We start from the raw sequence: 17996 nt of genomic DNA, 5'->3' as shown, positions 1-17996 counted from the left end.
ACCCGCGCAGCCACCACTCCTTGGAGGTGGGGTTGCTCCTCCTGGCTCGGCCCCTGGCCTCGGGCGTGGGGTAAGTCCTCCCGGCCGCCGCCCCTGACCTCGGACGTGGGGTAGCTCCTCTTGGCTGCCTCCCCTCGGGCATGGGGTCCTCCCAGCTTCTGCCCCTGACCTCGGACGTGGGGTGGCTCCTCTTGGCCGCGCTAAGTGCGCCGGTCGCAGCCGCCCACGCTAAGGAATAAACCATCCTTAAATATTGTGGTGGGTGGAACCTTGATTGTCATATGATTAGATATGCCTAGAGGACACAATTAGGGTAGTATTGTCATGTATTATCATAATAGAATTAGTTTTCTTTAAGTTTGCTTTTTATTTATTAATGTGACTTTTCTGCCCCATTATTTTTGTTTTACTACCTTTCTTTTTATGAAAATATAGATAATTTTACATTTTTCCTTCAGAAGGAAATTTTCTTCATTCAGTACCCAAAATAGTACTTTGCACATAGTAACTACTCAGAATATAATTGTTATGAATTTAATGGGAAAAGAAGTTTTTCTTATAAAGTAGAACACATGTAATTAAGTTAACTAATTTTTTCTATTAATCAAGTATTAGGCAGATAATATTGCATTTTAGATAAGATATCTAGGTAAGATAGTTTAAAAGCTACAAATCTCAAGCAGAGTGTTTATGTTCCTGGAATAAGTGTACTTAATTAAAGCAAAAGTTTTAAAACATAGCAAATAATTGTTTTTGTCAGTAAAAAAGTAGGTAAAATTTAATGTAAATTATTTTTAAGATTTTTTCTTACCCTTAAATTAAAATGGAAGAAATCGTGGCATTTTTTTGTGATTTATTTTATATATACATGTACATATATCCCTGGTGGCTCAGTGTAAAAAATTCGCATGCCAAGGCAGGAAACACAGGTTTGATCCCTGGGTTGGGAAATGATCCCTAGAGAAGGAAATGGCAACCCACTCCAGTATTCTTGCCTGGGATATTCCCATGGACAGAGGAATATTCCCATGGACAGGTGGGCTACAGTCCATGGGGTCACAAAAGAATCAGACATGACTTAGTGACTAAACAACATATATATATGAGGGCTTCCCTGGTAGCTCAGCTGGTAAAGAATCTATCCGCAGTGCGGGAGACCCTGCTTCGATCCTGGGTTGGGAAGATGCCCTGGAGAAGGGAATGGCTACCCACTCCAGTATTCTTGCCTAGAGAATTCCATGGACTGTATAGTCCATGGAGTTATAAACAGTAGGACACGACTGAGTGACTTTCACGTTTTCACTCTTCATGTATAAAAATAGCTTCAAAACATTTTTCACTTATTGGGATTTACAGTGATAGTTAATCATACTTCTTCACACTAGCTGTCTGACTTTTTAACTTTTTTATCGATAGTATTGGGACTATGTCTACACTTATCCTTTTAATCCAATAGGTTAATCAAATCAATTTTGTTGGAGGGTTAAAAGTCAAATGAATATTTTGACTGAAAAACCTAATTGCTTGACTAGGTAGTGGATCATTTTGGTCAAATTGAATAATTTGAACCACTGTGCAGAAGTGGCTTCTTGCTTTTCCCACAAAGACCAAATGTCTAGTATTCAGATTGTTCTTTTATACCACAGTTGGCATGTTAACTGTGGCTACCCCACCTTTGTAACACTAGATAATCCAGTTACCTTTAGGCATTCATTTAAAAACAGATATGGTTTATAAAGCCAAGAATGAAAAGGACTATGAAAAATTTTAGCAGGAAAAGATTCAGGAAGTTCCTTCCTTATAATTACTAATATTTACTTTAGTTTCCTTTAGGTCAGATCAAACTCTGGGAGGCTAAAGTTGAAGAGGTTGACAGATCCTGTGATTCAGATGAAGATTATGAAGCCAGTGGGCGAAGTCTGTTATCCACACATTACACTATTGTGATCCACCCCAAAGACCAAGGTCCGACTTACCTCCTAATTGGATCCAAGCATGAAAAGGTATGTAAGGACTAACTGGTTGATTTAGAATGAGTTAGATTAATATGATTAAGTATTGGTAATGATTTTCAAATGAGCATAAGTAGGTATAATCAAGGGCTTCCCAAGTGGCTCTGGTGATAAAGAGCCTTCCTTCCAATGCAGGTTAGACATAAGAGACACAGGTTCGTTCTCTGGGTCGGGAAGATTCCCTGAAGGAGACCATGGCAACCAACTCCAGTATTCTTGTCTGGAGAATCCCATGGACAGGGGAACCTGGAGGGCTGCAGTCTGTATGTTCACACAGAGTTGGACACAACTGAAGCGACATAGCACAGCACAGCAAGTACAATCAAAGACATATACATTTGTTAGACATAGTATTCTTTTAAAAATAATTTTATTCTAATATATTTCAAACTCAGAAAATATACACCCTTTTTTACTGAACAGATGTTAGATTTCATGGTATTTTTTAAAAAATATTTATGTATTATTTTTGGCCGTGTTAGGTCTTAGTTTCCGCACGTAGGATCTTTCATTGTGGCATACAGGCTTCTCTCTAGTTGTAGCATGCAAGCTCAGTGGCCTCTTGACGTGCGGGATCTTAGTTCCCCAACCAGGGATCCAATACCAAGTCCCCTGCATTGGAAGGCAGGACCACTGGACCACCAGGAAAGTCCCAGATTTTATGGTATTTTTTTATCAGTGTGAATTTAGTAACCGTCTAAATGGCCAATGATAAAAAATTGATTAATTCAATGTATGTGTATGATAAAATATCCTGCAAGCTTTATATTTTTTATATTAAAAATAAATCATTATAATTTCTGACTTTTACTAATATATTATAAGGAGCATATTAATATAATCTTAATATAATCTCAGCTATGTGAAAATATACATATATATTTTAATAGAAAGATAAAAGCCACTGTATTTGGGGAGCAGAAAATGGGTTTTTTTTCTTTGTTTCCTGCATTTAAAAAGTTATACAAAATTAATGTATACAATTTGATGTTTTGGAATAATTATGTACTCATGAAACCGTCACCATAATCTGTGCCATAAACCTATCCATCACTTTTCCTCTTGACCTCTTTTTTAATTATTATTTTTGTGTGTGTGATAACAACTATTTAACATAAGATCTACCCTCTTAGCAAGTTTTAAGTATGTAATACAGTATTGTTAACCATAAACCATGATGCTGAACGATAGATCTCTAGGACTTACTCATTTTGTACAACTATAACTTTGTACCCTTTGATGAATATCACTCTGTTTCCCCTTCCCTCTAACCCTTGGCAACCACCATGGCACTCTCCACTCCTGTGAGTTTGATGATTTTAGATCCATCATATAAGTGGTATTATATAATTGTCTTTCTGTGTCTGGCTTGTTTCACTTAGCATAATGTCCTCCAGATTCTTCTGTGTTGTCGCAAATGGCAGGATTTCCTCCTTTTTAGGGCTCCATTACATTCCATTGTATGTGTATACCATATTTTCTTCACCCATTCATCCATTGATGGACACAGGTTGCTTCCATGTCTTAGCTACTGTAAATAATGCTGTGATGATCATGGGGGTGCGTATATCTTTCTGAGTTACTGTTTTATATAAATTTATATTGCAAAGCTTCCTTCACATAAATATCCAGAAGTAGAATTGCTGAATCATATCATAGATCTATTTTTAAATTTTGAGAAACCTCCATACTGTTTTTCCATAGTGGCTGCACCAATTTACATTCCCACCAGCAGTATACAGGGCTCCCTGTTCTCTCTATCCTCACCAACGTTTGTTATTTCTTGGCTTTTTTCTTTTTTTGTAAGATGATAATTCATTGTGATTTTCAGTTGCATTTCCCTGATGATTAGTGACGTTCAGCTCTTTTTCGCGTACCTACTGGCCATCTGTATGTCTTCTTTGGACAAATGATCCTCTTCCCATTTTTTAATTGGATTGTTTGTCTTTTTGCCATTGAATTGTATGCGCTTTTTGTATATTTTCAATATTAACCCCTTATAAGAAATATGATTTGCAAATATTTTCTCCCATTCAGTAAGTTAATTTTTCATTTTATTGATGATTTCCTTTGTTGTGCAGAAGTTTACTAATTTGCTATAATTCTGCATAGCTATTTTTGCTTTTGTTGCCTGTACTTTTGATGTCATAAGAAAGACCAATCTTATGTCCAGAAGTTTTTTCTTAGTGTTTTCTTTTAGGTGTTTTATGATTTCAGGTCTAGTATTTAAGTTTTTATTCCTTTTGGAGTTGATATTGTGTGTTGTATGAGATCAGGGTCCAATTTCTTTGTTTTGCATATGGATACCCAGTTTTTCCAGTACCATTAATTGAAGAGACTATCCTTTGCCCACTGTATTCTGGCAACCTTATCAAAAATCTGTTGACCATATATGCATGAATTTATTTCTAGACTCTATTCTGTCCCATTAGCCTAATAGGACAGTCATTAGGCCCATTAATGAACTTACTGTCTGTTTTTATTGCAGCATCATACTATTTTTATTATTGTAGCTTGGTTATATATTTTGAATTAGGAAATATGATCTCCTCAGCTTTGTTCTTCTTGCTCAAAATTGATTTGGCTATTTGGGATTTGTTGTGGTTTCAGATGAATTTTAAGATTGTTTTTTCTGTTTCTGTTTTTTAGAATTGGGATTTTGATAGAGATTACTTTGAACCTTTATTGGTTGCTTTCAGTAGCATGGACATTTTTAATATTAATTCTTCCAGCCCATGACTGGATGTCTTTCCATTTACTTGTGTCAACTTTAGTTTCTTTCATTACTATTTTATTGTTTTTGTTGTATGAAGCTTTTGCCTTCTTGGTTAAGTTTATTTCTAAGTATTTTATTCTTTTTTTTTATTTTGGCTATTATTTTGGGATTGTTTTCTTAATTTTCTTTTCAGATAATTCATTGTTAGTGTATATGAACACAATTAATTTTTGTATATTGATTTTGTGTCCTGCAGCTTTGCTGAATTTATTAGTTCTAACAGTGTTTTTATGGAGTCTTTAGGATTTTCAACAAGTAAGATAGTGTCATCTGCAAACAGAGATAATTTTACTTCTGCCTTTTCAATTTGGATGCCTTTTATTTCTTTTTCTTGCTCTATTGCTGTGGCTAGGGCTTCCAGCAGTATGGTAAATAAAAGTGGCAAGAGTGAGCATCCTTGCCTTGTTACAGATCTTACAGGACAGGCTTTCAGTTTTTCATCATTGAGTATGATACTAGCTATTAATTTTTCTTAGATGACCTTTATTGTGTTGAGGTATGTTCCTTCTGGGTTTTGTTTCCTTCTTTAAATTTTCTGGACTTCTTAAGTATTTTTTATGTGTTATTTGTATGTATGAGGAATCAGATTTTAAATTTAATAGAATTTGTTGTATTCCTTAAAAGACTGTTAGTTATATTTATTCTAGCCTCTTAATGTCATATTACTTTCTTAGTTTTCTTATGCTTTTCTAAGAAAATAATAAAAATGTGAACAATGGGAAAAAGGCACTATGAGCACAATTCAAATGAGCCTAAGTGGCTTTTAGTTTTATCTAAAAATTAAGAGTTCTTTTTTCCAGTGTCAAAGTTTTCTACTATCTATTCAAGTTGTTTTTTCCTTAAGTCATCAAAAACTGTATCTTGGTAACATCTCTATTAATATGTTTTAATTTTTAAGGACACTTGGCTTTATCACCTGACTGTCGCAGCTGGAAGTAACAATGTGAATGTTGGATCTGAATTTGAACAACTTGTTTGCAAGTTGCTAAATATCGAAGGGGAACCTTGTAAGTTTATAATATATAAGTCTTTATAGTTTATGAAATGGGCCCTAACCCCCTTTGCCTAGTAGAGTTTTCCTTTTGTGGATTCCTATTCTGGCTTTGCTTGTCATGGGCTAGGATTCTCACTGTGGTTCTTCAGCTACAGGGGCACCATCATTCATCAACATGCTGTACCCTGTCTCACCTCTCTGCCTTTGCTCACGTTACTCCCTCTGCCTGGACTGCCCTCCCTCCTTCACATTCCCCACCAACCTAATGAAATCCTATCTACTTTAGGAGGTCCCCCATCCAGCCCACCCCAACTCAGCAAATGGCTCATGAAAGGTGCCTAATAAATATTAAAATTATGTCCCAATGCACTTTACCATTTAACCCTTGCATAGCATTTGTTGCTTTGCACTGAATTTTTTTTTTTAAATGGCTGAAGTTTCCCCATTGATAGTCTAGATTCTAAACTCTGCTCTACTTAATAGAGATCACATTTTATTTGTGATCTGGCATAGGAATTCAATAAATGTTGATTTTAGGAATGACTTCAAGTTCTTCTTTATCTTTCTATCTTCTCCTGCTCTAGTTTCTTCTCTGCAACTTGCCCCCAGCTCCCTTTCATGTACAGTCATCTCCCTACCTATGTCACCAATCTTTAGCACATTTAAGCAACATAACCAATGTCCTGATAGACTTGTTCTGGCCTAGAATATTTGTACCAACCTCGTCTAACTTTAATTTATCCTAAAGAGAAATATGAGAATCCCCAATGGCCTAGAAACTGAAATAAAATAATGTTATCAGAGGTTTTTTCATGACTTTTATGACTTAAATTGTGAGCCAGGCCTGAATGAGCTAATTTCTAAAGGGCTAATTTAATGTGAGGCCCAAGTAAGTAATTCTTTCTGTTTCTTATTTACATTTCATTTTGTACTTAGCCTCTCAGATATGGAGACACCCTACTTTGTGTCACAGCAAAGAAGGAATCATTTCCCCTCTGACGACACTACCTTCAGAAGCTTTACAGACAGAAGCAATTAAATTATTTAAGGTAAAATTTTATGTGGCATTATCAACAAACTTGAAGTTAACCTTTGCCGGGGCTTCCCAAATGGTGCTAGTGGTAAAGAAGCTGCCTGCCAATGCAGGAGATGCAAGAGACACGGGTTCGATCCCTGGGTTGGGAAGAACCCCTGAAGAAGGGCATGGCAGCCCACTCCAGTATTCTTGCCTGGAGAATCCCATGGACAGAGGAGCCTGGCAGGCTACAGTCCGTGGGGTCGCAAAGAGTCAGACATGACTGAAGTGACTTAGCACAGCACATATATCATTAAGCATTTTAATAGGAAAAAATAAAAATATAGGTTATACAAGAAAATTCAAAATATGACAATGACAAAGAAAATATACTGAAATAAAGTTAGACGAATTTATTATGCTTTCTGTGTGAGGATTTGAATTTTCTATGATAAACTATAGTTTGGACCATGTGAAAGACTTAATATCAGAGTCATTTTCTCTTCAGCTTCTCAGATGGAGAGATTTCTGACATCACCGTACCTCACTATTGGGAGAGGAGTCAACATTCTTCCTCTTCTCCAATGCTAATATGCTCAAATTCTTATTACTCAACCTCTATTAAGTCCCTGATCACTTGAAACTTGCCAGTTATATCATTCTTTACCCCTGCCCCACTGTCCCCTGAAGAAGGGCATGGCAACCCACTCCAGTATTCTTGCCTGGAGAATCCCATGGACAGTGGAGCCTGATAGGCTACAGTCCATGGGGTCACAAAGAATCCGACATGACTGAGTGACTAAAACTTTCACTTTCGTAACATTTTCACTTTCACTTTCCATTATCTCTGTTATCAGTCACCTTCTGGTAACTCCTCAAATTTCCTTAAGGATTTTGGCTCCTAACTCACATTCTTTCTCTCTGCCTTAAACTTTGCCATTACACTAAATGACTTTGCTATCACTTTGCTCACCAATGCCATGGCCTTAAGATTCCTGACCTTCTCAATGTCAGTAAGCTTGCTGTCTACCCTGCTTCACCTTTCCATTCTCCATGTCCGTACCTTGACCCCAACATGCCTCATAAGTACACCACTTCTAAAATCTTAAATCCTAATATATCTGTCTTTAACCATAATCTCTTAGCCCATGAGCTCTCTTGCTTTCTTACTCTTCCATTTCTCATCCTCACTAAGACCTTTTTTTGAGCAATTTATTTTCTTTGAGATCAAGAAAGAGCACTGTAGTTCCTTGGGATCTATGGTCCCATGCGTTCTTCAGCCAAACTCGTACCCTCACTGCTGTGGTCTTGCCTGCTTCTGTATTAATTGCATGTGTCATGCTAGAGAGCATCAAATATCTGTGGGGACTGGAGCCTGTGTAACTCTATGGTCTTCACTCCTCAGGGCCAACTGTCTCTCTTTGCTTGTCTTTGGTCACATCCCCTCAAACTCCCTACTCAGTAATGCTCCTCAGAACAAATTTAACTTCATTGGAAAAATTAGAGGGCATCAGAAACGATCACCTCGAATCTCTCATCCCAAGAGACATTGTTTCATCTGTTTCTTCCTCCATTACTTCAGTCTCAGAATATAATGTATCTTCTCTGGATTCTTGTCTTGACTCTGTGCTGGCACCTTGGTACTTCATTTTCCCTTAGTCTCTTAGAGGCTTCAGTTTTTATCTCTTCTTTCTCTTTTTCTTGCCTATATTCCTCCCATCTCAAAAAATTATTTGTTTACTAGATAATACTAGGGAATTGTTAATTTGGGAAGTGGATGATGTTGACATGATGCTTGTGTGGAAAAATCTTTGTCAGCTGAAGAGCCCTACTGAAGTATTAGTAAAATAACATGATATACATTAAAATACTACAGACAAAAGTGAGTACAGAGATTGAATGAAACAAGTATGGCAAAATGCTTGTGACAGCTGTTGACACTAGGTAATGGGTACATTATACTATCCTCTCTACTTTTGTTCATGTTTTAAAAAATACCACCATGGAGTGTTTTTAAAAATCCACCTATAGAATACACAAATACCCAAAGTAAGACGGACTTTATACAAATATATTTGAAAATCTGGATGAAGTGATCAACTATATAACAAAATATAAATGGCCAAAACCAATTACACAGGTGAATAAAAATTTAAACAGGGGAATTTACCAAACTTTGTAAATGTAGATAATCTCAGTGCTGTTCAAGGTGTCCCAAAGTATAGGAAAGAAAGAAATTTTGTAAAATTTTTTTCTTTTACTTTGTTTTGGGTAAAGCTCAAAGCTTATGTACATATCAAAACATGTAGGAGTAAAGAGAATATTATAAAGTATAAGATGCTCACCGTCCAGCTCCACAGCTGTCAACCTATGACCAGTTCTGTTTTATTCTTCCTATCCCTATTGCTCCCCAAGACTGGGTTATTTTGAAGCAATTCTCAGTCATCATGTCACTAGATTCTCTTTGTGAAGTAAGTATTATTTTTATACCAAACCCCAGAAAATATTATAGAAAACAGAGCATTTCATACAAAAACTAATCAAATATTAGTCAACAGACTCCAACGTCATGTTAAAGGAATACTAATCCTCGGACATATGTATGCTTATCACTGATCCCTGTTGATGTATGGCAGAAATCAACACAATATTGTAAAGCAATTATCCTTCAATTAAAAATAACTTTAAAAAAAGAATGCTAATCATGACTAAGAGAGATTTATTCCTGACCGTACTAATAATTGGCTTCCCAGGTGGGTCAGTGGTAAAGAATTCGCCTGCCAAGCAGGAGACACGGGTTTGATCCCTGGGTCGGTAAGATCCCCTGAAGAAGGAAATGGCAACCCTACTCCAGTATTCTTGCCTGGGAAATCCCATGGAGAAAGGAGCCTGGCAGGCTACAGTCTATGGGATCACAAAAGAGTTGGACGTGACCTAGAGACTAAGCAACAACAACAACATACTAATAATTAATATTCAATTTAAATGATCTAAACATTCCAACTTCAAGGTAGAGGTGGTCAGAATGTATAAAAAAGCAGGATCCAACTATATCCTGTCACAAGCAGTACTTTTTTTGTTTCCTGACATTTCTTATAAGAAAAAAAAGACTAAGATTTTTAAATAGCCCTCACAAAAGATTTCACTCCCAGCACTTCATTTTACTCTCAGATTTCAATGTCACTAATAAGCCCAATGTATTTAATTCATTGAAACAAATAGACATGTAAAACACCATAACTGAAGTTATTTGATACATTTGTAACAGTAATTTGGGGTTGTTAAATTAGCATGCGTACATTTTTTAGAATTCATAGAACATTTTATGAGTATTGAAGCTGCTTCCCATGCCTTTAGGCAATCCATCCCAAACTTCCTCAAGCAAGAGTTCTCTAGTCAAGATCAAAATGAAATTTCACAGTTTTATTACAATGAACTGTTAAAATGAAGAATGATAAGTATTAATATCCTACTTTGGAAAATGTTTAGGAAAGATTATGCTATAACCTTTTCCTAGTAACCTACTCTAAAATTTAATCTCTTTGGAGGAAAAACAGTATGTATTTACATTAACTTTAAGTTATTTAGGCTACTATTTGCCAAAATACTTTCCTCAGTAAACTAGTTCTTAAAGATGCCAATTGATATTACTAGAAAAAAATAAAGATGGGAAGAGATTGAACTCTGTTCTGTGTAGAGAGTATAAACATAAACAAGAGAATATCTTGTCTTTATGAAGTTTGTATTCCAGTAGACTCTAGGGGCTATTAATGTTCTATATGCCCTTAAAAAGAATGCATATTCTGCTCAGAGGTGGACTATTCTACAAATTAGGTCAGGTTGATTGATAGTATTGTTTACGTTTTTTAAATCCATACTGATTTTTCTACCTGCTTGTTCTCTCAGATGTTGACAGGGGGTATTGCAGTCTCTCACTTTAATTGTGAATTTTTTCTATTTCTCTTTACAGTCCTATAACTTGTTGCGTCATGTATTTTGAAGCTATATTATTAAAACATTTAGAATTGTTACCCTTCTAGATGAGCTGACCCCTTTATCATTATAAAATGATGCTCTTTATCTCTGGCAGAATTCCTTGCCCAGAAATCTACTTTGTCTGATATTAATGTCACCACTCCCCATTTCTTTTGATTAATGTTATCACAATGTATCTTTTCCATCCTTTTAAACAAAAACTTTTGCTAGTAAGAGAATCAATATAATTCATGCAGAATAAATCTTATCCTTTCTCACCCTGAGTATATCTGTTTTTTTCATTTAATTCAGACCTGCCAACTTTTTATAAATGCGGCAGTCGACTCTCCTGCTATTGATTACCACATATCTCTAGCCCAGAGTGCTTTGCAAATTTGTCTGACACATCCTGAGCTACAGAATGAAATTTGCTGTCAGCTCATTAAACAGACAAGATGGAGACAGCCACAGAATCAGCCAGGACCACTGCAGGTATGTGTTGAAACATAAACACGCAATTTTGAATGATGTTGTTTTCCTGATTGTAAGTATAATACATATTCAATATAGACATTTGGAAAATACAAAAAGTATGAAATGGAAAAACAACTATTACTATTTCGATGCATATCCTTTCAGTTTATATAATCTATATATAAATGTATATATGTGTATATTTATACACTCACAGTTTTTCACATTACTAACATTACAGCGTGCATATACTTTTTAAAAACTATAAATTTCCCCTATAGCCTTCAGCAGTCTTCAAAACATTAATACTAGTTGCATTAATATCAACTGCTACATGTTTAGGTTTTTCCAATTAACTTTCCTATAATAAATACCACTACAATAGACATCTTTGAACCTAAATTTTGTGTGCAAGTCCAGTGAATTTCATTGTGTCCACTTCTGGAATTTTCCATATCTTCAACAATATTCAGTGTAATTCTTCTGTTAATTTCTTTTCAGGTAAAAAGTAGTACTTCACTATTGATTTTGTATACATTTCCTTAATTATTACAGTCAGATTTATTTTCAGGAGGCTTTTAGTCATTTGTGTTTACTCTTCAATGAATGGTTCTTTTGATCTTTGCTTACTGACTCCCTGTCAGTCACAGGATAAAATAGAAATTTCTTACCCTAGACTCTCGGAAGTGGATCTAGGTTTTGTGGGACTTGAAACTTGTGCAATGAATACTAAGAAAAAGAATACAAAATTTATTACTTTTACAAATTTTAAAAGAACAAATGAGCATGTCATATGACTATGGCAGCTCATAGGGCCTGCCCCAGGGATTTGGAGGGGACCTGTGCTTGAGTGGGGTTCTGAAACTTAAGCTTCATGTCTATCAGGGGCCCTTCATAATCTGGCTCCAGTGGCCTCCTCTTTCTCCACTTCATTTTATACATCCTGTCTCCAGTGTACAGTGAATGAATAAACTCTCCTCATTCTTTGAACAACCCTGCCTTTGCATTATCCTTCACCTGGCAATCCAGATCCCTCTGCATTCTTCCTACCTGTGGACTTCATAGTCCAGCCCAAGCAACATCCCTCCCATAGATTCTTTCCTGACTCCTGCATCAGTAATCATTCCATCCATTGGTTATACTTTAAAAAGCATTATTACAGTGTATTAGTGATGCTGTATTATAGATTACTGTTTAAATATATATGTGTGTGTATATATATATATATATATATATATATGTATGTAATGTCTTCTCCTAGATCATAAATTCTTCAAGGGCAGGGCCTTTCCCCCTTCTCCTTTTTTGTATGACATTTAAAAAAATATTGAAGTTATACTTACTTAATTAAAAAAATTAAGATATAAAATAGAATACAGACCAGAGCAAGAGAATAATAAAAGTCATATATAACTCTATTACCTAGAGATACCTCTGTTAATATTTTTGTGCTTGCCCCTTGTTTAGCTATGTATGTATGTATGTATGGGTAGATAGGTTTTGCTTTTTGTGTAAATTATTTTTTTACTACTTTTCAATTTGCCCTTTCTTAGGGCCATTACTTATTCAGTGAAGGAGTTAACACATAAATGAACAAAAGGGAACAATTTCCCTAACCTTCTTATGCAATATGAAAAAGGATTACCATATGATATCCTCTGATACCTCAGTTGTAGATAACTGAATACATAACTAGATGGGTTATGGTTCTAACCCAATATGAAGCTTTTATGCTTTTACGTATTATAATGCTCTAAGGAGATGATATCTATGTGGAAAAAAGCAAAAACATTTTGGGATTAAGAAAGACTATTATCATCCCTTCGCTCTCTCAGTTACACTCCCCCTGACTTAGATCTCTGATGACCACATGGTGTCTGACCTGTGATGCTTCTCTTTGTCCAGGGCTGGCAACTCTTGGCGCTCTGTGTTGGGCTCTTCCTTCCCCATCATCCTTTCCTGTGGCTCCTCAGGCTCCACCTAAAGAGAAATGCAGATTCCAGGTATGCAGAGTTCTAGCCAACTGCACCATTTATGTGGCCTCTATGTCTGCAATAAATCATAGGTATTTAGTAACCTGCCAGGTACATTTGTGGAAGAATGTGTGAAACAAATGTTGATACAGGAAGCCTTTGGTTATCATTTATGCAGAGCTAGAAAGATATTTCCTTTGTTACGTTAAATCTCTTATGGAAGGTTGCACTAAAAGCTTGAAAAGCTGACAAAGAATATTTTAAGTTAAAAGTCTATGTACATTTCAAGTATGAATGTCTTATCCTTAGTGGGTGTTCATCCAATAAAAGCAATTATTTTGTTTCCTTATTTTTTCTATTACTATTTTCTTCACATTTAATTCTTTTATGTAGAAGACTTCTCTGATAGTTTTCCCACCTTTTATAATTGTATGTATTTGAATTGCCTCAGAATTTATACTCCTTTGAAAAAGACTTTTCCAATTCACTGTTAGAATGGCTTTCTTACAGTGGGGCCTAGGGTGCCCAGCCAGGGGTGATTGGGATCATTTTGTCCAAGAGGTTCATATTAGGTTGTTTAAATAGACTCTGGGACTCAAACAAACGATGAAACGAAAAAACAGCTTGGAAGCAGTAGGAAAATATCTTCCAGCTCACAATATATTTTTGAAGACTCTGTCATCAAGGTCATGTGATTACAATGGTAGTCACTGAGAACCACCCACCCCCTACAAAGGTGAGATTTTAAAGCCCACCTAAAAGGCACTTGAATGCACATATATTTAGGTATATTATCAATCTGGTTTTATAAGTGAAATGAAAATTATATGTAACAAATAAGGACAAATAAGATCTCTATCCAGCTTTTACAGGATTTAGTTACCCCAGTGGTTTTGTTTAAGGCTTAACGTTTTTAAAGAAGTACATGTTTTATAAAGAAGGAATATTTATTTATTTATTTGGCTGAGCCGGGTCTTAGCTGTGGCATGTAGGATCTAGTCCCCTGACCACATCAAACCAGTACCCCATGCATTGGGAACGCAGATCTTAGCCACTGGACCACCAGGGAAGTCCCAAGGAAAATACATTTTTATTTTTGTTTGAAGATATTTTCTTATCTTGCTCAGCAGAAATGGCATTAACCTCTGTGTTCTTCAAAAGAGAACTCTCTTCATCATGCACTTCTTAAGTTATCCTGTTCTAGTCTTTATATGGAGAAGGCAATGGCAACCCACTCCAGTACTCTTGCCTGGAAAATCCCATGGACGGAGGGGCCTGGTGGGCTGCAGTCCATGGGGTCGCTAGGAGTCAGACACGACTGAGCGACTTCACTTTGACTTTTCACTTTCATGCATTGGAGAAGGAAATGGAAACCCACTCCAGTGTTCTTGCCTGGAGAATCCCAGGGATGGGGGAGCCTGGTGGGCTGCCATCTATGGGGTCGCAGAGTCGGACACGACTGAAGCGACTTAGCAGCAGCAGTCTTTATACAGTTATTTTCTTTATATTTGTTAATATAATCACTATATGCTGACCATGTAATGTCTGGTAATTTTAAATTTATTTTGTGATTATAATAATAATACAATAATGATGAAGATTGCTTTGTGGGAAGTCTGGTTTAGTTGGTGGTGAAAGTAAAGACACTAGAATTTGAGAAAAGTGACAGCAGTTAATATTATCACTCAGTGATGATAATATTATATTAATATATATCAACATTATATAATATTAATTTTATATTTTATATTATTGTGATTATGATAATTAACATTGTCTAATATTAATGTATATTAATATAGCAGTTAATATTATCATTCAATAATGATAATATAATATTATGCTGTCAACATTAGCATGATACATTGTAATAATGTACACCAAGGGAAGTTTCCTTAATGGTTTCATATACCTTAATTAAATTTATTCTTAGGTTTTATCTTAAGTTTTGTATTATAGGACAGAATTTGGAAAATATGCCATTTACTGCCAGAGATGTGTAGAAAGAACACAACAGAATGGAGATCGAGAAGCAAGACCCTCAAGAATGGAGATTCTTTCCACCCTTCTTCGAAACCCATATCATCATTCCTTGCCCTTCAGTATCCCTGTGCACTTCATGAATGGAATATATCAGGTAGATTAGACTTTCTACCCAGTGAGCACGTGCTTAGCCCAGAATCCTGTGTGTGACCTCTGTGGTGCTGAGAGGTGGGCCTGTCACCCTACTTCTGTCAGCAGCTGGCAATGATAAACATGCAAATATATTAGATTTCCTGTCAGGACAGTTGAGTTTTGGAACAGTTTTGCTAAAAAAGGGATACATGCTAAAAAATCCATATTGAATGAAATAAGGGAGGATTTTCATTACCATTATAATTCTGATGGAGAAAAGCAAAAGTACTTCAGTTGAGGGCTTCCCCCAGCAGTGTACCGGCTAGGTGAGAAAATGATTACTGAAATGGGGTGTGTACAGGTATAGTCCCTTTAAAGTCTCCACATCTTAGGAATTCTCCAGAAAAACTGTCCAGGCCCTTCCAACTCACATCTAGGTGATTGCCTATTAACTGAAGCAAACATTCCAAAGCTGGCAATTAGTCTTTGTAGCTCTAAGCCTTTTATCATGGAATTCACTTAACTGTGAAGTTAATATACTTAACTGCATATTAAAGAAACAAAAATTGAATGCTTAAAAGTGTTCATATGTTTAAGTGTATTTCTCTTTTGTTTTTTTTCCCTTTGTTTGAAGATTACATACTGTTCTGTAGTTCATAATGGGCCAGCATAATATCTCGGCAAGAAGTTTATAGCTGTCAAATGATCTTTCTATTTTGAATTCATGTCTGTTGGCTGAAGCCAGGAATTCTTATGTCAGGCTAATGACTAAGATGACATTAATTTTCTCCGGTGGAACTTTGAAAAAAAGTTAAAGCACCCAGATAAATATATGTTATCATTAATCATGCATCAGGTATGCCCTGTTTCCCCCCTGAAATCTAGGTTTGAAATGTGTGTACCTTTTAAGAGAAGGACTATGTTGTTTCTGTTTAGGTAGTTGGATTTGATGCATCCACCACAGTGGAAGAGTTTTTGAATACTTTGAACCAAGATACAGGGATGAGGAAGCCAGCACAGTCTGGATTTGCATTGTTCACAGATGATCCTTCCGGCCGGGATTTAGAGCATTGTCTTCAAGGAAACATCAAGGTAAAACCAACTCCTTTTAAGGAGGCAGACCCAGCAAACAGCAAAGAAGTTATTCTGCTATTTGCAAAAAGTTTTAGTTCAAGAATTTTCCAAAAATATAAGCAATCTAATCTTCATGATGAAAAAATATTGTTGGACTTTATTGAAGCCAAGGAATTCTGAATAAAATCTGTACACACATACATTGTTGTTGTTGTTTAGCTGCTAAGTCATGTCCGACTTTCTGTGACCCCATAGACTGTAGCCCACCAGGTTCTTCTGTCCATGGAATTTACCAGGCAAGAATACTGGAGTGCCATTTCCTACTTCAGGGGATATTCCCGACCCAGAGATCAAACCCATATCTCCCGGATTGGCAGGCAGATTTTTTTTTTACCACTGAGCCACCAAGGAAACCCCTCACACACATACATCCTACGTGTTAGAGAGAGGAAGAAGATTAATAATAGTAATAATACCCTAAATATTAAGGTAGAAAGAGTAGAGGTATGGAAACTCTAATAAAATGATTTTCCATTTTATTCATTCACTCAGCAGTATCCATTTAACTGTATATTGTGTCCCAGGGCTTCCTGGGTAGCACAGTGGTAAAGAATCTGCCTGTCAATGCAGGGAACACAAGAGATGCAGGTTTGATCTCTGGGTCAGGAAGATCCTCTGGAGTAATAAATGACAACCCACTCCAATATTCTTGCCTGGAAAATTCCACAGACAAAGGAGCCTGGCAGGCTACAGTCCATAGGGTTGCCAAAAGTGGACACGGCTGCACACTCACGCACACACATTGTGTCCCAGGAGCTGGAGCAGACCCTTTGGGGAATATAAAGAAGGAACAGAAATATTCCCTGTGCATAGTGAACTTCTAATCTGCTTAGGGAAGAGTAGCTTTATACACTGATAACCTTAAAATTGAAAATGATAAATAGTTTAAGAATGTGGTGAACATTCTACAGAGGAAAAGATTACATTCAGTGGAAATTAGGGAAGATCTCAGCTGGACTTTGACTGGTAGAAAATGTACCAGGCTTCCCTGGTGGCTCAGATGGTAAAGAAGCTGCCTGCAATGTGGGAGACCCAGGTTCAGTCCCTGGGTCGGGGAGATCCCCTGGAGAAGGAAATGGCAACCCACTCCAGTATTCTTGCCTGGAGAATCCCATGGACTGAAGAGCCTGGCGGGCTTCAGTCCATTGGGTCGCAAGGAGTCGGACATGCCTGAGCAACTAAGACACACAAGAAAATGCACCTGTGGAAATAAAGAAGCAATTCCAGACATAGGGAAGATCATGAGCAAAGACAGAGAATTGGAAGATTCTTTAAAAATGTTTTCTGGGTCATAGTAAAATAGCTTTAATGAAGTTGCCATCTAGCAATGGCAATGATTAAAAGCACAGGATATAGAACCATAAGGAACCTTAGAGAAATAACCCACTTATTTTGCAAATGAGGAAACTGAGGCCTAGAATGAAAAATAATGTATGGCAAATCAAATAGCTGGAACCAGGTCTGGATCCTCTTACTTGACGTGGTCCTAATTGCTCTTGGGAATAAGCACCTTGTTATGGAGTAAAGG

The 17996-nt window shown here is 36.5% G+C and overlaps 1 protein-coding gene across 1 annotated transcript in view; it reads left to right on the top strand.

Annotated features, from left to right (window-relative positions):
* PLEKHH2 (pleckstrin homology domain containing, family H (with MyTH4 domain) member 2) overlaps positions 1-17996 on the top strand; it is a 107013-nt gene that overhangs the window by 62729 nt on the left and 26288 nt on the right. The window contains exons 16-22 of the mRNA XM_010842318.1: positions 1824-2003; positions 5687-5795; positions 6719-6831; positions 11085-11264; positions 13152-13249; positions 15179-15356; positions 16271-16426. Of these exons, the coding sequence (XP_010840620.1) occupies positions 1824-2003; positions 5687-5795; positions 6719-6831; positions 11085-11264; positions 13152-13249; positions 15179-15356; positions 16271-16426 (1014 nt within the window). The remainder of the gene's footprint in view (positions 1-1823; positions 2004-5686; positions 5796-6718; positions 6832-11084; positions 11265-13151; positions 13250-15178; positions 15357-16270; positions 16427-17996) is intronic.

Source organism: Bison bison, unplaced genomic scaffold (genome assembly GCF_000754665.1).
Source record: "Bison bison bison isolate TAMUID 2011002044 unplaced genomic scaffold, Bison_UMD1.0 scf7180017864177, whole genome shotgun sequence".
Lineage (NCBI taxonomy): Eukaryota > Metazoa > Chordata > Mammalia > Artiodactyla > Bovidae > Bison > Bison bison.
The sequence above is the reverse complement of the archived record's forward strand: the minus strand, read 5'-3'. Positions and strand labels throughout refer to the sequence as shown.